Here is a 25,473-nt window from a genome sequence, read left to right on the forward strand (position 1 = left end):
TTGTTTCCTCCATCTTTTCCCCTCAATTTTCAATTGAGCATTGATACTCCTCACAGTTGCAAACATCAATTCCATTGCCAACTTTAGAAAATTTCACATGTTTCTTGCAAGTATTTGCTTGTCTTGGAACTCTTAAGCAAAGATGTCTTGATTATGTTATGCAGCTCAGGCCCCTAGCAAGTGTAAAAACATGAAGAAAATTTTACATTAATTTTTTTAGGACGCATTACTTAACAGGCAAATAGTCAATTTCCTTTTCATTAAAATAGTGAGATATTTTATTTTGCTTTGTTTTCAAATGTGTAATTCATCGATAATTTTTTTTTAAAGACTTTTTTCAATTTCCAAATTCACATTGTTACTCCAAGAGTTTGGAAACAGGTATATTTCAAAATAAACACGACTCCCTGTCCTATACTCGTTTCCTTTTGTTTTTTTTTCCTCTCCTTTTATTAGTTTCCTCCCTCCTTTTCTTGTCCTTTTTCTCCTGCATATATAATCTCTTCCTTAATCATCTAACCCTATTCCCCTGCCCTTTCTCTCTCTGCATCCACTGCTTTCTCATACAATTAATTAAAGGTATGCTTCCTCTCCGGGATTAATTGGTTATACATTTTGCTGTGTAGATCATGTATATGTATGCTGAAGAAATCCATGTCTTTGTAACTTTTTGTCCTTGCTGTACAGACACAAGAAGTAATATTAATAATTGTGTTTGGATAGCCAAATAATGATCAGAAATTATTTGCTTACATCACAAATATAATTTTCAATACATCTTTTTATCTTTCCAATTACCTTTTTATCTCACATACATCACATCACAAAAAGTGCTACAGTAATTATTCCAAATAATATTTCAAATAATCTCCTATCCAAACACCGAAAATTGAGCTTTTGTTTAGAAGAAGATTAACATTTACAGTTGAAATGCTAGAAGAAAAAAATGAAGTAAACGTCATAATTATTTTGTTATGGAACAAAATAATTACAAGTTGTAACTTGTAAACCCTTGATCCAACCATTTTCTAGATATAAAAACAACTAGTATCCAAATCCTTACTACCGTCAGATTTTATTTTAATTTTTTGTATGTATGTTTATAACAAAGGATTATTAAGCACCCTATTTTCGTCCAATTCAATTGTTGTTGTGTTTGGATTTTTCAAAACACCCTAATTTGTTATTTATTACCTTAGTTTTTTTTTTTTTGGAAATAGTGGTGTCAAAACATTCTGATTCTCAGACAAAATTTCCAAAAATTTGGAGGAAGGGAGGTAGTTTTTTTTTTTTTGGAAATAGTGGTGTCAAAACATTCTGATTCTCAGACAAAATTTCCAAAAATTTGGAGGAAGGGAGGTAGTTGTTAACAATTTCATGGAGGAGTCCACGTAATGAACCGCAGACCTGATGTAGTGGTTATATGCGGTGAGCGTGGATCGAACACGCGACCTTCAGATCTTCAGTCTGACGCTCTCCCAACTGAGCTATCCCCGCGATGGTGCTGAAGGAGTTTTCAAAGACTATTGAAACAAAAATACTATCAAAATCTCTGTTTCCCCAATTTCATAGAGGAGTCCAGATAATGCACAAAAGGATCCATCCGGTAAAGGGTTAGATTCCGACACGATGAAGTAGTTAAAATGCGGTGAGCGTGGATCGAACACGCGACCTTCAGATCTTCAGTCTGACGCTCTCCCAACTGAGCTATCCCCGCTATGATGCTAAAGAGGTTTTGTAAAATTCTACCCTCAGTCTTTGTTTACAGCGCAAGACCCTCTCCCTGTCCCAAGTCCCAACAAAAAGACTATTGAAACAGCTTGGACCTGGTGCTGCAGCACAGCAGCATTTATAAAAAATCTCTCTGTTTCTTGTGGTGATTGGAAGCAATGATGCTTTCGCCTATTTCGAGTCTTTTAAACCAACAGAAAAGTTATACATGAAGGTTACTCCAGATCAGTATGTTGATCAGATGATTTCCATACTCCAAAGGATTGTTGAAGGTACATCATCCACATCGACTTGTTGGTTTCCATACAGCAAATTCATCCACTGCATTCTGCATTTGCTCGGTACGAGGAGATAATAAAGTTAGACGCACTTAAAGTAGAAAATATATAGCTTAAAGTTAGATACACAAACTCAGATGCTCTTTTTATGACTCCCTCGAATACTCCTAGCATGATTGGATGCAGTTGATTTACCCATCCCAAACCCACAATTATAAGAACTTGTTCACTGGTTATGACATCAATGTCTAAGATGCTATGGACGTCCCATCACTTTCTTAAATTGAGAGAAAGTAGCAACAAAGTTGATCAATTCTCTGAGGAACACAGGAAAGCATTATAATTGGAACATACCAGCAAGAAGTGCACAACCTAGACCTTCAAATAGACAGATAAAATTCAAGAAAACGTTAGTTAAGTGTTTGAGGTGAGCCATCAACTAGAATATGAGAAATAGATTGACCTTATTCCTGGAAGAATTCTTCAGAACTTTGGAAAGAATTTATATTCAGAAGCCAAGCCAAGCAATAATTTCGTACCTATACAAAAACACTCTCTATATCTTCAATATCATTCTCTTTATTGTCTGGATTCACACACTGAAGGTTGTAACTCAATCACTATAGATAACATTCAGAATTTGAATACACAAGTCACTATAGTAAACAGCTATTGCCAAATAGCTCAGTCAAATGAGTCCAGATAAAAACCTGCAAGCATGCTCAGTGATTAAAAAGCATATTTCAGCAATGTAAAAAGCACATAAAACACACAAGAAACTGTAGGGTTTTACATTTCTTTAGCGTGTTTGGAAGATTAATTTGCTCCATCACAAAATAACTGTGTGAGTTTGACTAGGGAGAGTGTTAATTAAGAGTTGAAAATATTTAAAAGAAACAAACAATGATCAAGAAGTTGCATGCCTAGAAGGATGTAAAAACTCAGTCATGGAACTCCGGAAGAAAGTAAAAACAAAACAAGGTACTTCTGAGAATCGATATATGACTATATGAGCACTCTCAGCCAAACCCAAGAGGGGATCCATCCAGTCAAGGGTTAGATCCTGACTCGATGAATTAGTAAAAATGCGGTGAGCGTGGATCGAACACGCGACCTTCAGATCTTCAGTCTGACGCTCTCCCAACTGAGCTATCCCCGCGACGATGCTGAAGAAGTTATGTAAATGTCTACTGTCAGTCTCTTCTGTGAGGAATATCCTTTACGGACTGCAGTGTTTACCGCAAGGGGGCCATCTGCATTACATAGTCGCAAACCATGTAAACCTTCAACTCTGGGGGTTAAATTCTTTAGCACCATTTCATCAAAAGATTTCATTAATCAAATCTCATTTTCCATCACTTCAAATAAATAGCAACTCCAATAGCACTGGTTTGGTGCTGCTTCAAAATAGAAGGATACAGCATCAAAACGCTTGTTCAGTTTCTTGATATCCAGTATGAAATTATGAAATAGAAGGACCTCACTTTGAATGTCCATCATGGAGTCCAATACTCAGATTTTTCTTTACTTCGAGACATTTGGCAAATATATGGGAATATGAGTCCTCTCCCTTAACCACCAAACTAGTTCTATCTCAACTAGTTCAATAATGGAGATTATTGGACTCATGTTTCCAAAACCTAAAGTGAGGATGAGATGTGCAAATATCCATAGCTCTAGCATTATTTGATAAGCGTGAAATTGATAAATGTATTATTTCATCGAAGAATATGAACTGTGGAGTGGTGAAATATTACAATTTGTATTGGATATGAGACTTGCAATGAGGAACGTAACATATATTATATATAAGATTAAATCTTTTCTATATTAACATTATATATTCCACGTTGACACCGGTAAAATTTGATATTCAAATTCAAGATGAAACTATTAACGTATACGCTGTCATGTGTAACAAAAATTAATTCTTAAATATCACTCGTTACGCTAGAGAAAAATTTTGTGCTATTGTTTAGCTAACTACTACAATACTCTAATTTCGTAAACTTTCAAAAAAGTTGATGAATAGATGGATCTGTTGGTCGGATTTGTGAACTCAATATCTAGCTAATTAAACGGTCTACCTGTAGGGGCAATGTTTAATAACTAAATTTGGTTTGCTAACCATCTCTGTTCATCTTCCCTCACCTCCCCCCCCCCCCCTCTACCCCCAAAAAAAAAAAAAAAAAAAAAAAAAAACCCCCACCCTCTCTCTCCTCCATGCCATCCAATTATTCAATTGCCAAACCTGAGTCTCACCCTAGTGCTGCGTAAAGAAAATAAAAGTAGACAGTCCACAAATCCATTCTGAATTTGGATTCAAGAAAATAAAATTACTACCAAACTTTCATTTGCTTTTTATTACGAATTTAGGTAATTATTATCAAAGTGATTATCGTAATTCAAATCAATATTGTTTTACCAGTACAAAATTTTAACTCACTTAAGTTTAAGTAGCTCTTAGGGGAAAAAAATTCCCTTTGAGAAACAGTTGTACAGACTTTCTAGTAAATCTATCCAACTTTCACTTCATTATTTGTGGTCAACATTCTATCCAACCACATTCGGTAGATGTTAACTAGGAAACACCAGTTATTATTTCGTACGTTTTTAGCTAGTTAATTATTTCCTTTTCTATCCAAAAAAGGGAAAATAGTTAATTATTTTGTTTTATATCGGACAAAAAAGAAAAAAAAAAGGAAGTTTGTCGACAAAATAAGAGAATTTCCTATTTTCCCAAATAACAAATCCTAACGCAACCTGATAACCCTATACATATTATAAAGAATTAAGGATAGATTTTCTTCATAAATCAGAATCCGAATTGTATAAGGATTTCCAATTCTCCAAATACAAAACCAAACTCAGCCCGATTAAAGCACTTAAATTTTTCATCAGGAGCCGATCAAAGAATTACGATGACTGCTGTAGTTTGTCGAAAGAGATCTTTCTTGGAAGATATTCAATCGCCGTCTCCCCTGCCCATCACCAAGAAGCTCCGCTGCTTTTCCCTGCCTCATCCCGTTCAGGTTTCACCGCGGCAGCAGCGGCCAACCTCGCCAACCCTTCTTGATCGGCCGATAATTGCTTTTCCTGACATGGATCGTGAGCATCTTGAGAAAGCAGTGGAAGAATGCGGCAGTAGCGACTTGGATTCCACTATTAAAAAGCTGCATGAGCTTCGCCTTGGATGTCAAGCAACCATGTCGAGAGATGTTTGCACGGCGAGCAATATTCTTCCTGTCGATGGAGCGGGATAGGTGGAACTGTTGGTGCAGGAGATGATGAAAGCTACGAGCATAGAGGATGCCAGATCCCGTGCCACGAAGGTCTTGGAGAGCTTAGAGAAATCCATCAGTGCCCGTGTCCGAGCCGATGCAGCAGAGGTTTTTGACAAGGAACAGATTTCGATGAAGGAGAAAATTGAAGGGATTGTGAAAGAGAATGGGATTCTGAAAAGGGCTGTGGCCATCCAGCATGAAAGGCAGAAGGATTACGATGGAAGAAATCAAGAAGTGCAGCAGCTGAAGCAACTGGTGGCTCAGTATCAAGAACAGTTGAGAAGTCTTGAGGCGAAGAATTATGCCTTGAGAATGTACCAGCGCCAGGCTGATCACCAAGGCAACTCTATGATCCCTGGTCACTTTAATCCGGATGTCTTTTAAGTTCATATTGTGAAGGAGTTATTGAGTTTCTCTCAATTGATTCAATGTTTTGATCTGGCCCCTGTCGGGGTTTCTATCCCACATCGGCTTTGGGGGGTTGGGGTTTGGGTAGTTAAGTCCCTGGGAGCAATCCAAGAGTTGCCGGCTTTTGGGTTGACTTCTGGGATTAGGTTTAATTGTTCAAATGTCGTTTTTCGAAAGAAGAAAAAAACAATGGCAGTAATCTGCCTGCGTCAGTTAGAAAGAAACTCTGCTTGGGTCGTCATTCTCTGGGCTTGTGGGGGGGTCTTCACCGCTTAGTAGCAGCGGGTCCAATGGGCTTGGCCCCTGTCGGGGTTTCTATCCCACATCGGCTTTGGGGGGTTGGGGTTTGGGTAGTTAAGTCCCTGGGAGCAATCCAAGAGTTGCCGGCTTTTGGGTTGACTTCTGGAATTAGGTTTAATTGTTCAAATGTCGTTTCTCGAAAGAAGATTCAATGTTTTGATCTTTCAAGAAAAAAGTAAACAATGACAATAATTGTACTATTTGTTTTATTTTTGGCATACAGTAAAAGAGTGATTTGAAAAAGTCCTGTGATAATTAATGTACATGATAATTTGACTGTTATATGCCTCCAAGGACAGGCTCAAAATTTGAATCACGTCCTTCAAAACTTTGGTTGCAGCGGAATCATGTGTGTGAAATCACAGTGGAAAACACACACTTTTTTGCCACCCAAATCCCTCTAACCTGTAACGTTTTCATAGATTCCATTTGTTTTGTGCAAGATTGATATAATCTATTTGCACGAAGGTTTAGATGCTTAACTATTAGATACAGCACACATACAAGTATATTAAATATAGAATTAATATTTTATACGCTAACGGTGTATACATTTTCATCATTGGATGCATGACACATAATCCGAATTTGAATTTGAAACCCAAATTTTGTACACGTGTCATGTATCCAACCGTGATAATGTATAGACTGTCAGTTTATATAAGATCTATTCATAAATATATTTAACATAATTTTTCTCATGAATTCAAATATAATTATTCGAGGTTTTTGTCTTTTGCACAAAATACAAATACGTTACCTAACATCTAGACGCTGCATTTTTTTTGTTTGTATGCAAATTTTAGGACAAAAGAGTAATGATGTGTCTATTTCAAGTTAACTGGCAAGTCACAAGGCATGGTATACTATTCACTATGACCTAACTCGCAAGGGCTATTAGAAAAATATAAGAAGAGGGAGGGACAGCATGATATTTTCTTAAACTCTCAAAGAATATATTATGTCTTGTTCTTATCAAGACCTTGTTTAGACAGCAATTTTTCAAAAAAAAATTGCTACATTTTCCGTGAATATATTTTTCAATCATCTTTTACTTCATATATATCAAATCGCTACAGTATTTTTTCTACAAAAAATGCAATCCAAACAAGGCCTATTTTCCCCTAAATTACTTGCAAATGAGACATAGAAGGTTAGTAGTTCAATTTGAATGCAGCTAATTCAAAAGCCTTATTGTCTTGTTTCCTTTTTCCTTCTTCAATGTGGAACACTATGGCAAGATTTATTTTTGCTCCTTTAATCGAATTAAGTTTGTAAGTGCTGATGAACCTGGAGTTGAATATCTTATGCACTTGGCAAGCTTTATAACAAAGTCATTTTTATAATAGGGCCAATAATTGACAATTTGGGTGCTGGTTATCTGTATCTTTCTAACATTGATGTTAGTTGGATTTTACGAGAGGCAAATAAAGTTACACGTAAATTGACACGTTAACACTAAAATGACGAACTTGTTTAGTCTTTGCGGTATTCGTCTTTCAACTTTGTTCATCAATTTGTGCTGACGATTTCCTATGATCTTAGCAATAAAAATTCTTCTTTATCAAAAGGAGAACTGAGCATGATTTGCCTTCCCTTGGCTGCAAATAATGCCGGTGTTTGGATTGTTAAATTATTCTAAATAATATATATTTCGTTTGCATCGAATATAAACACATTTTTTAATCCATTATTTTATATTTTCAATTACTTTTTATCTTACATACATCACATCACAATAAGTGCTACAGTAATTATTTCAAATAATACTCTATCCAAACACATCCTTTTTTTCTCAATAAATTTGTTTGGATAAAGTATTGTTTGAAATTATTTAGAATAATTACTATAACACTTATTATGATGTGATGTATTCAAGATAAAAAGGTGATTGAAAATATAAAAAAATGGGTTGAAAAATGTGTTTATGATGCAAGCGAAATATTATTTGAAATAATGAGATATCCAAACACTATGACACCCAAAAATACCAAATTTGTGTACTAAAATTTCTAAATTGATGCAATAGATTGGTCTCTATTTGTTGGTTACTTACGATTATAAATTGTTAAGATCTAACAGCCTATACCTATAAGAGCTTATATTAAAGTTATAGACGTTTTCTCAATTCCTTATAAACACTTGGCTTTAGCTTTTAATTTTACAGAAGTTATTTTCTTCTACTCCCAAAAGTGTGTTTGGATTGTAAATTATTTGAGATAATTTTTTGAAGAAAGTACTGTAGCACTTTTTTGATATGATATATGTGAGATAAAAAAGTAATTGAAAAATGTATTGATAATGCAAGCAAATTAGTGTGTGCAAATAAGGTGTAAATAAAGCGTAATAGTAATTTACAATCCAAACACATTCGCCCTGCTTTTAGTCTGTTGAGAGCCAAGAAGTAAATAAGAAACAACATAGGAAGAGTTTTGGCCTATTATCTTCTGATTTCCATAAGCAATTGAAAACAGGTCAAAATGGCTTTGGCCGGGTGAGGATTTGAAGCAAATTTATGCCTACTAATGGTTATTTTGTTAAAATAAAGCTATCAAAATAGGTTGGATGAACAAAATCATAACTTCATGGGTACAACTTAATAAGGCAAAAAAACTTCGACACACCACCTTACCTCACTAACGTCTAATATAGCATATCGCTTATTTTAAGAGGAAATGTGTCAAAACTTGGACAGCCCTCTACTTAAAGGCTTTAATTCTAGTTAATTTACCAATTAAATAGAGATATTATGCCATTAGTATGGTCAAAAATTTGAATAATGTGTAATTAAAAAGATAATTCAAAGCATTTGCTAATCATTAAGTAGATATTTAGTCATTATATCCTTATTAATACTCAGCATATATTAGTAAGACTTTTCAAGTAAATATTGTAGTAACTGCCTTCTTTGTCTTTAAGACAAAATTAAGAACCAGAATTGCTATAAAATTCATATTTAGTGATTTTTTCTGAATCTATCTCTTCCTTAGAATCATCTTAACCTAACTATTGCATTCTTTATGTCACAAAAAAAAAGCCAAAAAAAAAAAAACTATTGCAATTTTGAATTGCGTTAACCTATATGCTTCAAAAAACTTTTTTTTTCTTTTTTGTTCCCTAATTAGCCTTCAAATTGAACTGGACTAATGTCAGTGGACTTGTTTGGACAGGAAGAATTTGTAAAATTTGGATTGCAAATTTGTTTTGTATGATTTGTAATATGTGAAGATGTTTTGTTTTGGAAGTTTGTAATTTGAATTGTGGCAGTCCGGAGGGAAGAATTTAGACCGTAATTATGAAATTGTCAGGAATGGAAGAATTTTCACTTCCTTAGTCAAATTTGTTGGTGTCCGGTCCCACTGCAGGAGAGAGACGGATTCTTGAATACTTTTGGCACTTCAGCAGAGAGTGGTGTGTATGGGCCAAACATATGAAATTGACCGGGTCCCACAGTTTCAATTCACTTTAGGAACGTGGGAGGACAATTCACGGCAATTAAAGAGCTGATGAATTGGCACCTGATGAATTTTTGGCCAGCTACATTGCAGTGGTCAAATGCAAACTGTTTTTGTTCTGGGGGGAACCCATCAAGCTATTGAAGGACGATATGTACTACGAGTAACATGGAAATTGGACGAGACTGCATAGGATTTGCACGTTCGGGCAAGTCTGTCCACCATCTATGGAGGAGAATGCTGGAATTCTGTTTGCAATCACCTGTAATCACCTGTAATTGATGCGTTGTTTTATTTAATTTTTAACTATTAAACTGCAGGAGGAGAATTAGGAAAGGTGTCTAAGTCGAGGAAAATTAGCCCTAAGTTTTGCAGCAAGGCTTGTCTAGAGACCTACAAAATAAAACTCCTGACTTGCTGATAGAAATAGCAAACGACATGCAACAAGAATATATGAGGCACATACAGGATATAGAAGAATTACAAATATAGAATTACAACGAGTAGCAACGTCCATATTTAGGGTCACAAGATATATAGTCGGGCATGACAAATTATTAAAGGTACTTGGTCATTCTTGTAGGCGCCTCTAGCGAATATCAAATCATGGGTTCACCTGTTTCATGCATTTTATCGCCTATTTCTATAGGCATTGAACATATGCGTAGCCAGTGTGTCTCTCATGCCAATCCATTGCTCAACAACTTCAGGCGGAGAATGCAATGGCTGTATCTCGGGATAAGGAGGAATTGCACCATGAATATCTAGATCTCCCTCCTCCGCGTCAGCAAAGTACATGTCATTCGGTTGTTGATCCCTAATGAAGTTATGCACGGCACAACAAGCAATAACTACATTTATCTGTGTTGTCATCATGTAGTTCGGAACGGCTCCCCTTAAAATGGCAAATCTCCTTTTTAGGACACCGAAACTTCGCTCTATGACATTCCGTAGTGCAGAGTGCCGGTAATTAAACAGCTCTTTCGCAGTTGCAAATCTCCCCCTCCTGCGACCACTAACATCAGCTTGGCGTCCCCTATATGGTGGTAAGAAACCGGGCAAGTTTCGATACGCGGAGTCAACCAAATAATATTTTCCTAAGTCAATTATGAGATAGGAACGAATTAGCTTTGACCATTTCGAACTTTCTGATCTTTCGTACAATTTATTGAATATCGGTACGATTTGATAAACAATTTGAATGGAAGATTTACTAAAGAATGTTCAATTGAAAAATGGTTTTTCAAATATACTTGCTAAGGCAAATTTAAGACAGCAATTTAAGAGATCCAATATATATATCATTCGGTCTGCTAAGGAATGGGATAAAAATATGCAATTGCTTTCCAAATTTACGTGAAGGGAGGGATTACTTGTATTACCTGTAGGAGGCATGGGGAAGTGATTTGGGCCGGTCAAAGCCCCATCTAAGACTCGGGCATCATGTGCACTTCCTTCCCAACCGGCATACACGTACACAAATCGCATATCATGGTCGCACACAGCCAAAACATTTTGTGACTGTACACCGTGTCGATTAGTGTATGCCACTTGTTGTCCTCTTGGGGCACAAGCAGGTATATGTGTCCCATCAATAGCTCCGACGCAGTCCTAAAATTTTAAATTATTAAAATGGACATATTCTCGGGATTCTGAAATGGATCTGCATTAAAATGTCATTTAAAAAAAACACTCCAGTGGCATACTCTTCGTCCATGTCACACCCAAAATTTCTGACAGAAGACTTATCTCTACTGCAACGTCATGACAAATCTACCCAATTGGTTTTTAACATCAAGAATGTACCCAGTGGGGTCAACCACTTTTTTGTTTTCTGGATTTCTGGGCAAAGTTCATCAAACGCATGGAAATAGGTGGAAGTGCTAAAGATGAAAAAAGTTCAGGTTCAAAGAGGGACAAGTGAGAAAGCTACGGAGCCAGGAATTTATTTTTGGGGGGCTGAAGTGTATTAAAATTTTTTTTTGTGACGAAATAAATACATTTAATAAGTAAAATTTAGAATCAAATAAATATATTTAATAAGTAAATATATTTAATAAGTAAATATATTTAATATATTAAATAAGTAAATATATTTAATATATTAAATTTTAGAAATTGCATGTCTTCTATTTCGACGTTTCTGAGATAGATTACCGTGTTTATACAGCCATCACACTCATGTCCCACTAATATTGCATATGTGTGATTAATGTGATATACATTGGGGAAAAGAAAAAGAAAAATTAGGTGACATGTGAAGTCAACTAAAGGCGACGGTGAGGCCTTGATCCTCAATATATATAGGGGACATTTGTTAGACTTGTTCTGCTCTGAACTTGGACATTTGTTACTCTTTTTCATGCGTGAAGAGGATTAGCTGTTTCTAACTCTTTTTCCTGAAGTAACCATGTAATGATATCCCACACTGCATATCATGTAATGGGAACAATTGTTAATTTTATGTCTGGTTAAAAATTTCCCTTTTTCTGGAGTCTGGATTAAATTTTAAAAATTTTCATACTAGACTTGCATAGACTTCTTCGCAGGGAACGCAAAACTCAATAGGCCTGCACTTTCCAAACTTGACTTGCTGTTGACGGTGGACAAACCTGTAATTTATTTGCTATCTAGAGTTTGTAAAAGTCCACTGACGCTGATGGTTCCTAATTGAAATTTTATTCTGTAGTTGGCATTACTGAAAAAAAAAATGATGTGCTCATCCTCCTAGTGTTGTTAGACAAAATTCCAATCCCAAAATTAACTCTTTTGCCGAAAACAAGAAAAGATATGGCATTTCCTTATTTTGTTAATTATTTGATGACCTAAAATATTAAGCACAGAATTACAAATCCAACCAATAACAAGTAGAAATTCTTAACAACAACATTAGGTGGTTCCCTAATGTAAATTAAAATATTCATGTCCATTTATAAGCTATCAACATGAATAAATAAAATAGTTGGCATATTAGAATGTCAGCATACTTGAAAAAAAGAATTTTATATATAGAGGACAAAGGATTTGGAACAAAGGATTTTTTGAATCAACGAGATAGGATTTTGAATGTCACCGTACTTCAAACCAAGGATAAAACCTCGTGTCATTAAGAATTTTCGGATGAATTTCATCCTGCCATCTTGGAGTAATTGCGAATTGCGCGAAGGTGCATAGGCCCCGAATGACTTCGTGAATATTTCGATGTACTGTCTCCGTCGAATGGTTAAATCGATCAGCAATCATACGCATTCTCATGTTGTGGCTCATCATGACCAATGTCATCGCAAGTGCCTCCTCTATTGTAACCCTTTTCTGATGATTTTGGGGAACAAATCCGCATTCGGCCAAAAGCTGGCATAACCTCATGAAAGAATCAACGTTTAGCCTTGTTGCATCCATGATCCGGGTATGGTGGCCTGACAGCACTTCCTCAACCCAGTGTCGTCCTGACAGCGCAGACGTCCTGCATGGCACCTTCTGGAGTGGACCTCCGTATGGTTCTGCATTTGGTCCAAATAGCAGCGCAGCACCCGCAGCAAAAAGAACATCGTCTTCGTCCGAAGACGAGCTGGTCCCCTGCTCATCTCCGAAGTCGCTCATTTGGAACCTTTCCCACCAAATATGTTGCCAGGAACAAGTAGTGTTTAGCCCAAATAGAGGATGCTATATAAGAGCTGTGTGAGGTCTGAGTTATCACATGCTCTCTTTCCGTATGTTATTCTCGGACTATGGTATTTTTTGCATGGGGTCCAATGGCCTGACATCACGTGAATAATTATTGTCTGCAATTATTTCACCGTGTCGGTAGGTCATCTTTGGATGCCAAAACAAATGACCTGTGGGCAGCTTTTGCCAGGCACAAATCGGAAAGGCCTGTGGGAGTATCTACTTTCTTGCTCCTCTCTTTTGGAGTTTTGTGTAGATGGTGGCCTTGCATAATGAATATGGTATGTGTAGAGGTTCTGTACATATGCTTGACTCATATGTTGAAGATCTTTTCAGTTATATGAAAAATCAATTAAAAAAGAGGAGAAATGACTTCATTTGCTTTTGTTACAAATCACTCGTGCTTCATTTGCTATTTTCTCCTGCGTACCAAGTCCTAACATTTGAAGAGTTATTTTTTCCAACCAGGACAGGAACGAAATCTGTGAGCATCTATATTTGGCAGTAGAAGAGTAGTATATGAAAATTGGCAAAGAATGTTGCACGTCAATAATTGAGTAACCATGATATGTAACCACCAAAGAATGTAACCGGCAATTGAGTAATGAATATAATTCCTTCCTGATGAATGCCAGAGGCATGATATGTTCAATGCGTTTCGACTTCTCTACATATGCGAACCCAGTATATATATGTCAGACGGCAAGTCCGACAAGCTCTCGTGGTTTACTCCTGTACATAGCTTTCAACCTGCAACTGCTAGCTACTTATTGAATGTTTAATACAGGAGTAACGATAATATATATAACTCCAAGCCAAAATAACTACAAATGAAACAGTTCCAATTCATTCCACCGGGAAAAAGACAACTCAACATCGACAAGAGTATGCAAACTAAATAATACATATTGGCAGTACATAGAAAATCAATTGCAGTAGCCAAATTGCAGTAGCCAATTTGCTTTGGTACCAAAAGTCCCAATACAAATCTTTTTTCAATGTCCAGAAGAGTCAAATGAATAGCGCAATTTCATTCCAATCTATCAGTCGAAAGTAAGCTAAGCCGAAGGGACACAAGCAAGGCCAAGTGAAGTCTACTTTCCATCGGGTCCCTTAGGAGGGGGTTTCTGTAGAGTCTGCAACCAAAACTCCTGCATCTCGCGACTAAGACTCAGGAAAGTCTTCCGCCACTTGTCGTCTTGGAGTGCCAAAACTGCAGCGAGCTTCACCTCTTTGTCCAGTTCTTTGAACGATTCCACAACCTGGGCTCCCATTTCCGGTCCAAATTTATCCTTTTCAGATTCTCGGCGACTCCTGATATGCAGCTTAGAATTCGCTAGGGTGGATAGTGAGTTGGCACACTCCACGAATGGATCAGACGAAGTTCTACTTGACTTGCTTCCCCGGGATGCACTCGGGCCCGAGCTCGTTATCCCCTGGCTGCTTGAACCTCGCTTCACTCCAGCAATTGGAGTATCTTCATCGAAACCAGTCCCCTGCCCGGCATTGTAGATTTCATCTCCCAGGGGCGATGAGAAAACCTGCCCAGAACTTTGGCCAGCTCGTTTGCGTGGATTGTAAATTGAAGGCGGTACTGAAGATGCCTGCGCTTGACTCCCTGTGGCGGTTTCTGCTTCAAAGACCTCGTGCAGGATTGCGTATTTGTCGACACATTGGCCGGATCTAAAGTATCCATAATCCTTATTCTCCTGAATCAAAGACAAAACAAGGACTGAGAAACAAGAGTATGCAAATCTGATGTAAACTGGTTTTTTATAATTGAGAGGACAACAAGTACATTTGAAGAGTAGTATATGTTCCCTTAATCAACATATAGATACCAGGCAAGAGTAGTATATGTTCCCTTAATCAAAATATATCATGAACAGGTAACCGAATAGTGAATGATGGCAAAAAGATAAGGCCAAAGTTTTTAGTTCTGCTTTGGAACTGAATTTTACGTCGAAATTAAAAAATACCAGGCACAAATTGTTCCATTGAGAGGGTTCTCCCAAGAAGCACCTCCTATTCTCGTCCCAACCAATACCAGTTTCGGAAGTTTGTCGCAGACCCTTTAACTTGGCAAAGCAGCGCCAAATCTTCTTCAACCGTGCCAGTTTAGAATGGTACACTGTCCATGCATATTGCTTCCCCCAGGCGGCATTCAAGTGCGCAGCAAGCTTCATCCAATTGGCCTCTGATGCAACGTTTGGATTCCACTCCCCACTCCTTTTCCACTCGACGAATGTCATACAGAAATGAATCTCCATATTTTCATCCCAATGGGCCTTTGCCGTGGTGTGGTCTCGTGGCATCTGAAACAAGGAAACCAAACGGATTGCTAAGCATTAATAACAATCTGGTTGAAGGAAGAACAATTGACAGATTACAAGATCATGGCAATTCATTGTACGGCTAAAATCCTATTTATCAAAGCCACTGCAGCAAAGCAAGTGCAAAGCTTGGATCCACGAATTTCAATGCCCACCGAATCAGAAATACGATTTATCCAGTGACACGAGCTCTATAAATTTAAACCCATTATAATTCATAGACATGTTTTAAATATGGGACAAAGTGATAAGAATATTAAGGCTTAAAAGAGCTCGTGTACAAGTACTCATACAAACTATATTATACGGTAAAAATAATAGAGATCATGGTCGTATACACCAAATAGCAAATACTTATCCATGGACTCGGGAATGGTTCGAGATACAATCTGGTCTGCCTAAGAATATAAGAGCGCAGGTAATTAGCTTTTACTACTCAAAATTTTTTATTTGGGATTGATGAATGGACTGATTTGAGAACAGAGGCCAGTTAACTTGGATAGAGTCCAAACTTACTCTGAAATAGTTGACGAGGGACTGGATGTAGTCGTTCGAGTCTGTGGCGGAGTGGACGGATGAAGGTTCAGAAAGACGGGGTGGAGTAGTAGGGCCGGACAGTGATCTCCTCCGCTTGCTGGGCATTTACTGGTGCTCTACTTCGGCCAAAAGGTCATGGCACGCACGGACCTCGGACTAGATCATAAACCACCTGAGGAATATTTATTGCAGCAGGCAGATATGCTCACTGGTACATGTGGAGGTAATATCCGAGAATGAGCAATTATTATAAAGAAAGGATGGGGAACTACTACTGGGTTATAAAATATTTCCCTATGCATCCATTCGATATTTTGGATCAGTTGGGAAACCATTTTGTCGCTTTGTAAGCTGATGAATATGGCCGGCAATAGAAGGCAAAGTCTTCAAAACGTTAAAAGGATATAGTCGAGTTTTCTATAAAATTTATACAAGATCATTCTATTTATAAGCCTTTGGATCTTTTAAGAAACAAATTATGCTACAAATTGCCAGATAACTACATGGATTTAGGGTTTCTCGTCCATGTTTTTTATTTTTCTGATCATAGTCCCCTTATTTGCTCAATTAGCTAATTAATTGCCGGATGGTAATCTATGACTAGAATTGGTTGGATACTTTTCTGTATACAGAATTGATCCCTTAGAATTATATTTAATGATGTAAGTTATTGATCCCTTAGCATGTTTTAGGAGTGCTAATCAATAATATTCTAAGCCAGGGCAAGAGTAGTATATTCTTAATGCAGACATTAATTGAAAAGAGGAGCTCCTTTTATTCATTGAAAAGGTTGTACCAGCAGCTTCAACCAAAAAGTAACGAGCATGGCAGAACCTCCTCTGCGTCATTGGTACTTCTAAGTGATCGGGGATTTAATTTTAAAATATGAAATTTTAACATGATTAGTAGATCCAATATATTCATCTCAATTATATAAAGGAAACCTATTTGACAACATATATGAAATCAGAAGAGCATAATTTTGTAAACTATTAGTACGGATACCAGCAATAGCACCAACATTTTCAGCATTTTGAAAATCTAGTGAATGGCCTGATCAAAACATTAGAAAAAAGGGCCGACTGATTAAGAAGAAAACTGAATTGGGATTGGCTTCCAAATTACACGTAATCTGTGAATATTAGGGAATGTAGATATATATGCGTAAACCAAAAAGGATTTTGAAGGGCGGGTGAATATATATTGGGCAAACGAGGGAGGGGCTTTGGGTATATGTGACCTACAAAATACACACTTAAGAATCCCGGCCAAATCATGAAATTGAGTAGTTAAACCATATTACCAATCTCAGACAGGAAATGATAATATCAAAATTATACCTGCCAAATCTGATTTTAACTTGGATAGAGAAGTCTGGCCTTCCGATTTTCCGCAAAAGATTTCTGGATTTCTGATTTCTGTGTTCGGTATTGACAACGCCGTCTGCTCCTATGGCTTGCCAAAACCCAGACGATCTCCTTCTTCGTTCAGACCCTTTAGAACAAACCAAGCGCTTAATCAACCCACTTTCACAGCCAACCGATTTCTGCAAATCTTCCTCTTCGGTACTTGGTCGCACAAGCAAGTTAGGCAATTTAAGATTTTGGGGTGAAATGATTCTGCAGGAGGACAGAGCTGCATAGAGTTGTTTTGAGGGAGAAAAGAGTTAAACGAAGGTTTTGCAGGTCGTTTTGTTACAAAGACCAACGGACGGATCACGGGCCAGACAAAGCATGGGTGTCTGGCCCTAGATGGGACATTAAATTCGTTTATCTGGCACTTCACGTGAACAAGTAGAATTTCTCTTCCTTTTATGGCTTTTGTGGGGTCAACCATCGCGGCTAACCAAAACTTGTAGTCCGACGTGTCCAAACAAGAATTTCAAAAATTAACTTGCTGTAGTAAACTCCGCAAAGCAAAAGTACTGTCCAAACAAGTCCAGTGAGACTTTCAATATCCTCTGCAAAAGTGCCAACTCGGCAATATATGTCCCTGACACAATCACAATTCTCATAACGTTTTAAAAATTCGAATTTCAAAATCCTCAAATTAAACAAATTAGAAAAAATTAAACAACTTCAAACCCTCCCTTGCTAAAACGACAGCTTCCCGTCTAAAAGTCTAAAACCACACAGACAAACTCTCAAAGGTCGAATCATGCTTCCGTATAATTGGTCAGTCACTCTTCAGCCTGTCACCCTTACTCCCCAAATTCAAACAATTGTAGAAAAAGCTCTTCTGGCCCCCACTCGTCGTCCGCTCCCAACGAATACCCAAGCCTGTTGATCCAACGGTCCAGATCTCTTCTCAATTCAAATCAACCCCTTTTCCCCGCCTCAAAAGCATCATCGATAACTCATTAAATAACACCCAGATATTCCCTTCCCCAAAATAAAACACGCACGACACGCACTAATCTCTCCTTATTTCACCCTCATCACTTTCCTTCCCCAGAAAAACACGCACAACACACACTAGACTGAACGGAAGCCTCTGTAAATTTCTTACTCAATTTTACTTGGAAAGAAAAAAGAGCACCAAGTTTTTCGTGAAATTTCGTTCTCGCCACTAGAACGAAATTGAGTTGAGGGGAAAAGATGTCGACGGCGGCGGGGCAGAACCAGAGCCGGCGGTTCACGTCGTCGACGGCGTCATCGTCGGCAAAGAGGTCTTCATCGTCGGACAATGTGGGGAAGATGGTGGCGTCAGGATTGCCTTCTCAGCAACATTTGGCCAAGAAAAGGCCAGCTCTTGCTAACGTCACCAATCAAAGGGCACAGGGGAATTTCAGTAATAACCGAAGCACGCTTTCGGAGCCCTCCAAAATTGTATGTTTTTATGGGTATTTTTTTGGATTTAATTTTCTGGGTTTTCTTTTTCTTTGAGTTTTATGGGAGTTTCTTGGGTTTGTCCTTAGTCTTTTTGGGTTAATTTTGATAAGTTCTGATTTTTTTTGGGGTTGAATGTAGGTGAACTATGTGGAAAAAAAAAGGAACGTTGATGAATTATGGAGTGAATTGAATTGGGATTATAGAGAAGATTTATTAGTGTGATTTTCTGTGAATTAAGGGCAAAGAACGAAGGTTGTTTTACCGTCTCTGGCGTCGCGTGTAATTTAGTCTGCAGAAACTTGTATGATGAAGTTTTTCTCCACATTTGTCGGGAAAGATGTATAAATATCTTTGTTTTTATATGACTACAAAGTGTTTCAGTTGTTCAATGCGATCATGAGTAGAGTGTACAACGATTAGAAACTAATTAAAATTATTCACTTTAGTATCTGCTTTTTTGGTCAACTCCTTTTCCTTGATTTTGTTTCTTGATGTTTGAGCATATTTTGCTGGAGGTGAAGAAAATGTACATATTGATTAGCAGCTGTTGACCTTAACTACGTCTGTCAACTCTTATCTTTTCTAGGTCATACAGCCGATAAAGATATGCAGATCAAGAAAAGACAGTTTATCTAATATTATGTGTTTTGCATTTTGAAGGCACCATGTACTGCTAAAATCGTGAGCATCAAGAAGGGGGCTCCTACGAGCAATATTAGTAATGCAGGCATCTCAGCGGCTACTCTGCCAGCTTCCTCCTTTATGAAACCAAACATAGTTGCTTGCAGTAAAAGTGCATTAACTGATGCAATTCTTCCTGCAATTGCCGGCCCTGTCCCTTGCAGCATGGATGTATCCCCAACACAATCAGAGGGACTTTCTGTTTCGATGGACGAGTCAATGTCTACTTGTGATTCCTTGAACAGTCCTGAAGTTGAGTATCTGGACAACAATGAAATAACTGCAGTTGATTCCATAGAGAAGAAGGCATCAACCAAACTCTGCATCTCTGATCATGTCCAATCTCCAGGTTGGATTTCTTGATTGTGGTCATGAGAAATTAATGCACCGCTTTTGTGGGGTAGCTTAAGCAATTACTGTCTTGATCCTTGCAGGGATTATATGTAAAAGAGAGGCACTTTCAGAGGTGGTATCAGATGATGACATAATTGATGTTGATGACAATCTAATGGACCCACAGTCATGTGCAACCATAGCCTGTGATATATACAAACACTTGCGAGCATCTGAGGTTTGAAATTTTTCTTTGGAAGCAAATAAAGACGTAAAAAGATTCAATGTCAAAGATACTTGTTTTACTTAGATGCTTATGCTGGACCCTTAATTGTTCATTGGCATGTTTCATATCAGCTATTTCAAGTTAATCCTGTACTCTGCAGTAATATGCATTTCATGAGCAATTGGCTTCAATATAAAATTCAACTTTGATAAAACCATTTGCCATCTCTTCAGCTTTAAAGACATATTATTTATAAGAGAACTTTTTGACATCTCTTCAGCAACTGACTTGAATATAAAATTCAATATTTTCCTCATGAGCCACTTATGTCTGGTTTCTTATTCTTTCATTATGCAATTTTAGGTGAAGAAAAGGCCTGCTATAGATTTCATGGAAAGAGTACAGAAAGACATTAATGCCAGCATGCGTGCAATTCTCATAGATTGGCTTGTTGAGGTAAATTTTTTTTTTTATCTCGATAACCTATTAGCTTATGTTTCTCTTGTTTCCTCAGTTCATGCATTAAGGGGAATGAGTTGTCTAAATAGCGAATAATTACATTGATCGTTATCTATCATAGGATGTTTCTTGGCCTTTATATGTTTTGTGACAAGAAAGTGGCTCTCTTACAACTTTTTCTTTATTATAGGTTGCTGAGGAGTACAGGCTGGTTCCCGAGACATTGTATCTTACGATTAACTACATTGATCGTTATCTATCTGGCAATGTGATGGACCGACAAAGATTGCAGTTGCTGGGTGTTGCTTGCATGATGATTGCCTCGTATGCTAAGACATCATGGCCTTCTCTTGTTTTATCTATTTTATTTGGATCTGATGCACTATTTGATCAAGACCCGTCCTATCTTTTCTCCATGTCATTTTGCTGTAGCAATTATGCTGTAAGTGCATAATGCAGCCTTCTTAATCTTTAACCGAGGAAACTATGCTTAATTTTGCCAGGAAATATGAAGAGATTTGCGCACCTCAGGTAGAAGAGTTCTGCTATATAACTGATAACACATACTTTAAGGATGAGGTTTGACTTTTATTATGATTTGGCTTTTATTATGATTTGAAGTTCTAGAATTCCTCTAAGCACTGTCTATTCTGCAGGTTTTGGAAATGGAATCTGCTGTCCTGAATTACTTGAAGTTTGAAATGACTGCCCCTACAGTTAAATGTTTCCTAAGGTGATGGTTATGCTTTATACTCAATTGTTATTAAGCTGATCTTGCTATTAACTTTGCCCTATTTTGCACTATTTTGCAGGAGATTTGTTCGTGCTGCTCAGGGTCTGGTAGTCCATGAGGTATGTCGTTATATTAAAACAAGTTACAATATTTTGGATGTGGAATTTTTCTATTGAATTCAGCTTATAGTTTCCCAATGTATAGCTTATTTGAACACCTCAAGTAATACGAGCAGAGTTATTAACTGTCAAATGGTTCGTTAGGAAATTCGAGCAGAGTTTCTTAACCCAGAAAACTTTCTCGTTCATACTTGTTAAATTATTTTTGGATTTAAGTAAAACTCAGCTTCCTTGCACCCTTACATGTATTTTGCACCAAAGCTTCCTTGTACATTTCTATTCCATCAAATTACATATCTTTTTGTACAACAATTACATTTCTTTCTTTTTTGTGTGCGCCCTTTATGGTCGCAGGCTCAGTCACTACAGTTGGAGTGCTTGGCCAACTACATTGCAGAGCTATCTCTTCTCGAGTACAGTATGCTGTGTTATGCACCGTCACTCATAGCAGCTTCTACCATTTTCTTGGCCAAATACATACTTGTCCCTGCAAAGAGACCTTGGGTATGTTATTGTGAGCGAAAAATAGAGTACTTACAGGTTGTCTTACAGATACTAATTATTGACTCGTAAACGTCTTCTCTGCTTGACTTTTGGTACGTTGTCTGTTACAGAACTCCACATTGCGGCATTACACTCTGTACCAGCCCTCTGATTTGCATGACTGTGTCAAGGCTCTGCATAGCCTTTGTAGCGGCAGTCACAACTCCAGTTTACCTGCAATCAGAGAAAAATACAGTCAGCATAAGGTGTGCATGTTTTTTCTCTCGCAACAAGGTTTTTGTTTCGCTTGCACAAAAATAATGCTCGTCTGATGATGTTAGTAAAGCGGTAGGATAGAACATTCACATCAAATATAAGCCAAGAACATTCACATCAAATATAAGCCAAACAGGGTTGAAAATCTGTGTATTTGCATAATGCTGCCAGGCTTTTTGACTGATATTCTGTTTTCTGAATCAGTACAAATTTGTTGCAAAGAAGTACTGCCCGCCATCAATACCTCCGGAGTTCTTCCAGAATGTGAGCAGCTAGCTGAGAGGGTAACATTTAACCGTTCAACCATCCGTTGGACGAAATTTGAGTGCATTCCATCACACTCATTAGTCTCCTTTGCAGATTCTCGGATATGATTTGTGCTCTGATAATCTGGCATTTTTCATGGAAAGCCAGCAGGTGCCTTGTACCGATGCTATAATCTTTGTTACGAGTACCAAACAACTTGGTCCAGATTTCTTTCTGACATCTGATGTACAGATTAGCCATATAATTGCTTCTTGAGTAATGCCCCTTTCTTTAGAGGGTTTGTTAGTTTGATTGTCTTCTATGAGATGAAACTCATTCCTGCAACAAGTGGAAAGATACCAACTGATCCCTCCATGAGTCATTTCCAGTTTCCATATTGCAGCAAAACATGAAGTAGTTTAGGACAACAATCTACTTTATTGTAATGCACAACATTTACATAAATAAGCTCATCAGTACATCATTGTACTCATCAAAAACTAGAACAAGCGCTAAGTGCAAGAGTACATGATTACAAGAAAAGCAAGTGTTTGTCCACTCAATGAGAACACTGAGGTTTAACAGGTGCAGAGTACAGGCTTGAAGAGTTGGGGCTTATATTGAGCCAGTGACAATCCTCGAAAGAACATGTTGTTCCGCCATTAGGCCGTTCAACATCATCATCCTTCATGTATGTGGAGCCCCATGTAGGAGTCCCATCTTCATATGAATTATGTGTTAATCTGCGTATCCCAGAACCGTCTGATTTGATCACAAATATGTCACCATATGGCTGATAGTGATGGGGATTTGATATTGGTTCAGCTGACACCCCAGCATAGTCTGAGGTGAACACAACATACTTGCTATCTGGACTGAACCACGGGTGGTTCGTCCGCCCGCCCGAGCCACTCTGGATCAACTTGTGGAGCCCCGTTCCATTCGGATGCACCATAAACAATTCAAAGCTACCCGAACCCGGATTTTCTCGGTCTGAAGCAAAGGCTATCCACTCGCCATCTGGGGACCAGTTACACATGGTATCGGACCACGGACCCTCCGTCAACCTAGAAAGCCCACCCGTTTCTCCTTCCAAGGCATCCATTATATACAAGTTCTTGTGCCCGGATCGACCCGACCGGAACACGACCCATTTTCCATCGGGCGACGTGGATGGAAATGCATTATTTTTGCCTCCTCTAGTCAATTGTTTGTAGCTAAGATTTTCATCATCAACATTAATAGAGATTATGTCCACGTCAGTGCTTTCACTGGCAAATGTGGGTCCTGCGCTAGTGTAAACCACCCCTTTTCTTTTCCAATCCCATGCAGTTGAGAAAGCAGTTCTTTCGAAAACCTTCCGCAAACCCGACCCATCACTATTTACCACATAAACACCCGGGAACTCCACGAACGCGATCCGCGATCCATCGGGTGAAAATGAAGGGAAATCTCCGTCAATCCGGAAAAGGGTGATTTTTTCGGACAGGGGGTTCTTAAGGTTCTCAAGTATAAGGTTGGTACTCTTGTGCCCATTGCTTGACCCTCTACATTTATGGTACCCGACCCGACTTGAGTCCGGAGAGATGAACGGGTTCAAGTGGTGGACGTTGGGCGAAATGGGTCGGGTCAATTCGACGAATTGTTTCGAAACGACGTCGAACAGCTCTATGTGGCGAAACGCCGAATCTGGTCTTCTTGTTGCCACAACAATAAAGCTCTCATTAGACGTCGAAGCTGCAGGTGTGAACACGTGGAAACCCGGTGGGGTGACTCGCTCAGTCACCACCGAGTCAACACCGCGTTTTCGGTTTTTCAGAATACTAGCCTTAAAAACGCTCCACCAACCATCCTCGCACCTCCGGTGGAAGTAGAAAGTTGAATCATCAGCCCAACTCGGCCATCCACCGTGTTCAACCACCTTGACTCGGCTTGACCCGTCCCGGGTAAGGAACAGATAAATATCCGTACCGAGTTCCTCAACTTCACCGCCCCACCCCTTCTCCCCGTACGACGCCACCGCAGTCCAGACCCCGGAAGGCGAAACTGCTGGACTAAAATCCGCCACCCCGTACGGCGTCAACCTCCGAGTCGACCTGGTCTTCAAGTGGGTAGAGTACACAGCAGTCCAACTCGTCCGAGGCACACCCGGGTTCTCATGAGTCGACACGTAAATCAAATACTCACCCACCAGAGTCGGCTTATCCTTCATCGAAACCCGCCCATCAGACTCCTCCAAACCCACCAGAGGGAACTGAAAACGAGTCAGCTCGCTCCGAGTTGGCTCAGATGGGTCTTCCTCGAGAATTGATCTCGATCCAGTGTGCTCGCGTCCACGGTAGTAAAGCGAGTCGAGAAATACATGCGAATTACCATTTCTTTCCGTAACATAGACGAGATGGAGAGGAGGAGGAGAGACATCAGCCGGGGTCCAATCAGGTGCTCCGAAGAGCATGGAGACTGATGAGGGCGAGGGAAAATAGCCGTTGAAATTAACGGAAACTCCATCAGTCAGCCGAAGTTCGTTAGAGCTAGCGGGTGCGACCCATAGTGGAAGAGAATAGATATCAAAATGATAGCTTGATCTTCCCAGAGTAGCAAAGACTATGCTGCTACTGCGACTGTATGGGCTGTCATGGTACGCCGATACAGGGAATTCCAAAACTGCAAGAACAATGAAAAGGAAGAAGCAGAAGAGGTTGAAGGGATTTGTGGGTTTCATTTTATTTTCTGTCGTCTGATGGTGCTTCAAGTAACCTAACGATGGATGGGCTTTGCATCATCATATCATATATGTAAAGGCAATTGCTAAGGTAAGAGCTGACGATTGAAGGAGTTCAGTGAAAGTGAGTGATTGGAGAATGAGACGAGGGGCCAAATTGAGTGAAAAGGTCGATTTTTATCCGAATAATATGTTTGTATGCTTGTGCCACGTCTTTGTCTATTCTTCTTTACTTCTTCTAGCCTCTTCTCATTTACACCTTTTTTTTTTTTGGTTAATAAAAAAACTCCTAATATTATTTTTTTTTTAGCCACTTTTGTATTTTATCTCCTAATATTATTGTTTTTTTCTCACTTTATGTCCTTAGTCAAT

General features: G+C 38.5%; 5 protein-coding genes and 3 non-coding genes across 8 annotated transcripts; 3 read left to right on the forward strand and 5 right to left on the reverse strand.

Annotated features, from left to right (window-relative positions):
• Positions 1–1,424: 1,424 nt before the first annotated feature.
• On the reverse strand, positions 1,425–1,497 carry TRNAF-GAA. Its single transcript has one exon. It is a non-coding gene; the product is annotated as a tRNA-Phe (tRNA).
• A 147-nt stretch (positions 1,498–1,644) lies between these two features.
• Positions 1,645–1,717, reverse strand: TRNAF-GAA. The gene has a single exon. It is a non-coding gene; the product is annotated as a tRNA-Phe (tRNA).
• Positions 1,718–3,095: 1,378 nt separating this feature from the next.
• Positions 3,096–3,168, reverse strand: TRNAF-GAA. Its single transcript has one exon. It is a non-coding gene; the product is annotated as a tRNA-Phe (tRNA).
• Positions 3,169–4,930: 1,762 nt separating this feature from the next.
• LOC113750766 lies at positions 4,931–5,272 on the forward strand. The gene has a single exon (XM_027294708.1). The coding sequence runs from the start codon at positions 4,931–4,933 to the stop codon at positions 5,270–5,272; it is 342 nt and encodes a 113-aa protein (XP_027150509.1).
• A 21-nt stretch (positions 5,273–5,293) lies between these two features.
• Positions 5,294–5,677, forward strand: LOC113750767. Its single transcript, XM_027294709.1, has one exon. It carries the CDS (start codon positions 5,294–5,296, stop codon positions 5,675–5,677), a length of 384 nt encoding a protein of 127 aa, XP_027150510.1.
• Positions 5,678–10,086: 4,409 nt separating this feature from the next.
• LOC113750768 (putative nuclease HARBI1) lies at positions 10,087–13,056 on the reverse strand. Its single transcript, XM_027294710.1, has 3 exons — positions 12,535–13,056; positions 10,839–11,067; positions 10,087–10,553 (listed from the first exon to the last, which is right to left on the reverse strand). The coding sequence occupies exons 1-3, from the start codon at positions 13,054–13,056 to the stop codon at positions 10,087–10,089; spliced, it is 1,218 nt and encodes a 405-aa protein (XP_027150511.1).
• A 5,327-nt stretch (positions 13,057–18,383) lies between these two features.
• Positions 18,384–22,685, forward strand: LOC113749042 (cyclin-A1-4-like). The gene is made up of 11 exons (XM_027292682.1): positions 18,384–18,820; positions 19,484–19,853; positions 19,939–20,075; positions 20,427–20,519; positions 20,713–20,846; positions 21,026–21,101; positions 21,179–21,255; positions 21,335–21,374; positions 21,729–21,878; positions 21,989–22,123; positions 22,338–22,685. The coding sequence occupies exons 1-11, from the start codon at positions 18,590–18,592 to the stop codon at positions 22,407–22,409; spliced, it is 1,515 nt and encodes a 504-aa protein (XP_027148483.1). The 5' UTR covers positions 18,384–18,589; the 3' UTR covers positions 22,410–22,685.
• Positions 22,686–22,797: 112 nt separating this feature from the next.
• On the reverse strand, positions 22,798–25,259 carry LOC113749041. The gene has a single exon (XM_027292681.1). It carries the CDS (start codon positions 25,099–25,101, stop codon positions 22,939–22,941), a length of 2,163 nt encoding a protein of 720 aa, XP_027148482.1. The 5' UTR covers positions 25,102–25,259; the 3' UTR covers positions 22,798–22,938.
• Positions 25,260–25,473: the final 214 nt, after the last annotated feature.

This window comes from Coffea eugenioides, chromosome 10 (genome assembly GCF_003713205.1).
Source record: "Coffea eugenioides isolate CCC68of chromosome 10, Ceug_1.0, whole genome shotgun sequence".
NCBI lineage: Eukaryota > Viridiplantae > Streptophyta > Magnoliopsida > Gentianales > Rubiaceae > Coffea > Coffea eugenioides.

Coding starts and splice junctions, on each gene's coding strand:
- LOC113750766 (XM_027294708.1), top strand. CDS start 4,931: ATGACTGCTGTAGTTTGTCGAAAGAGATCTTTCTTGGAAGATATTCAA.
- LOC113750767 (XM_027294709.1), top strand. CDS start 5,294: ATGATGAAAGCTACGAGCATAGAGGATGCCAGATCCCGTGCCACGAAG.
- LOC113750768 (XM_027294710.1), bottom strand. CDS start 13,056: ATGAGCGACTTCGGAGATGAGCAGGGGACCAGCTCGTCTTCGGACGAA. Junction 11,068..12,534: donor GGTTTTATCCTTGGTTTGAA/GTACGGTGACAT, acceptor TTAAAATTTTAG/GACTGCGTCGGAGCTATTGA. Junction 10,554..10,838: donor CTTCCCCATGCCTCCTACAG/GTAATACAAGTA, acceptor TAATTGACTTAG/GAAAATATTATTTGGTTGAC.
- LOC113749042 (XM_027292682.1), top strand. CDS start 18,590: ATGTCGACGGCGGCGGGGCAGAACCAGAGCCGGCGGTTCACGTCGTCG. Junction 18,821..19,483: donor TTTCGGAGCCCTCCAAAATT/GTATGTTTTTAT, acceptor TGCATTTTGAAG/GCACCATGTACTGCTAAAAT. Junction 20,076..20,426: donor AACACTTGCGAGCATCTGAG/GTTTGAAATTTT, acceptor ATGCAATTTTAG/GTGAAGAAAAGGCCTGCTAT.
- LOC113749041 (XM_027292681.1), bottom strand. CDS start 25,101: ATGAAACCCACAAATCCCTTCAACCTCTTCTGCTTCTTCCTTTTCATT.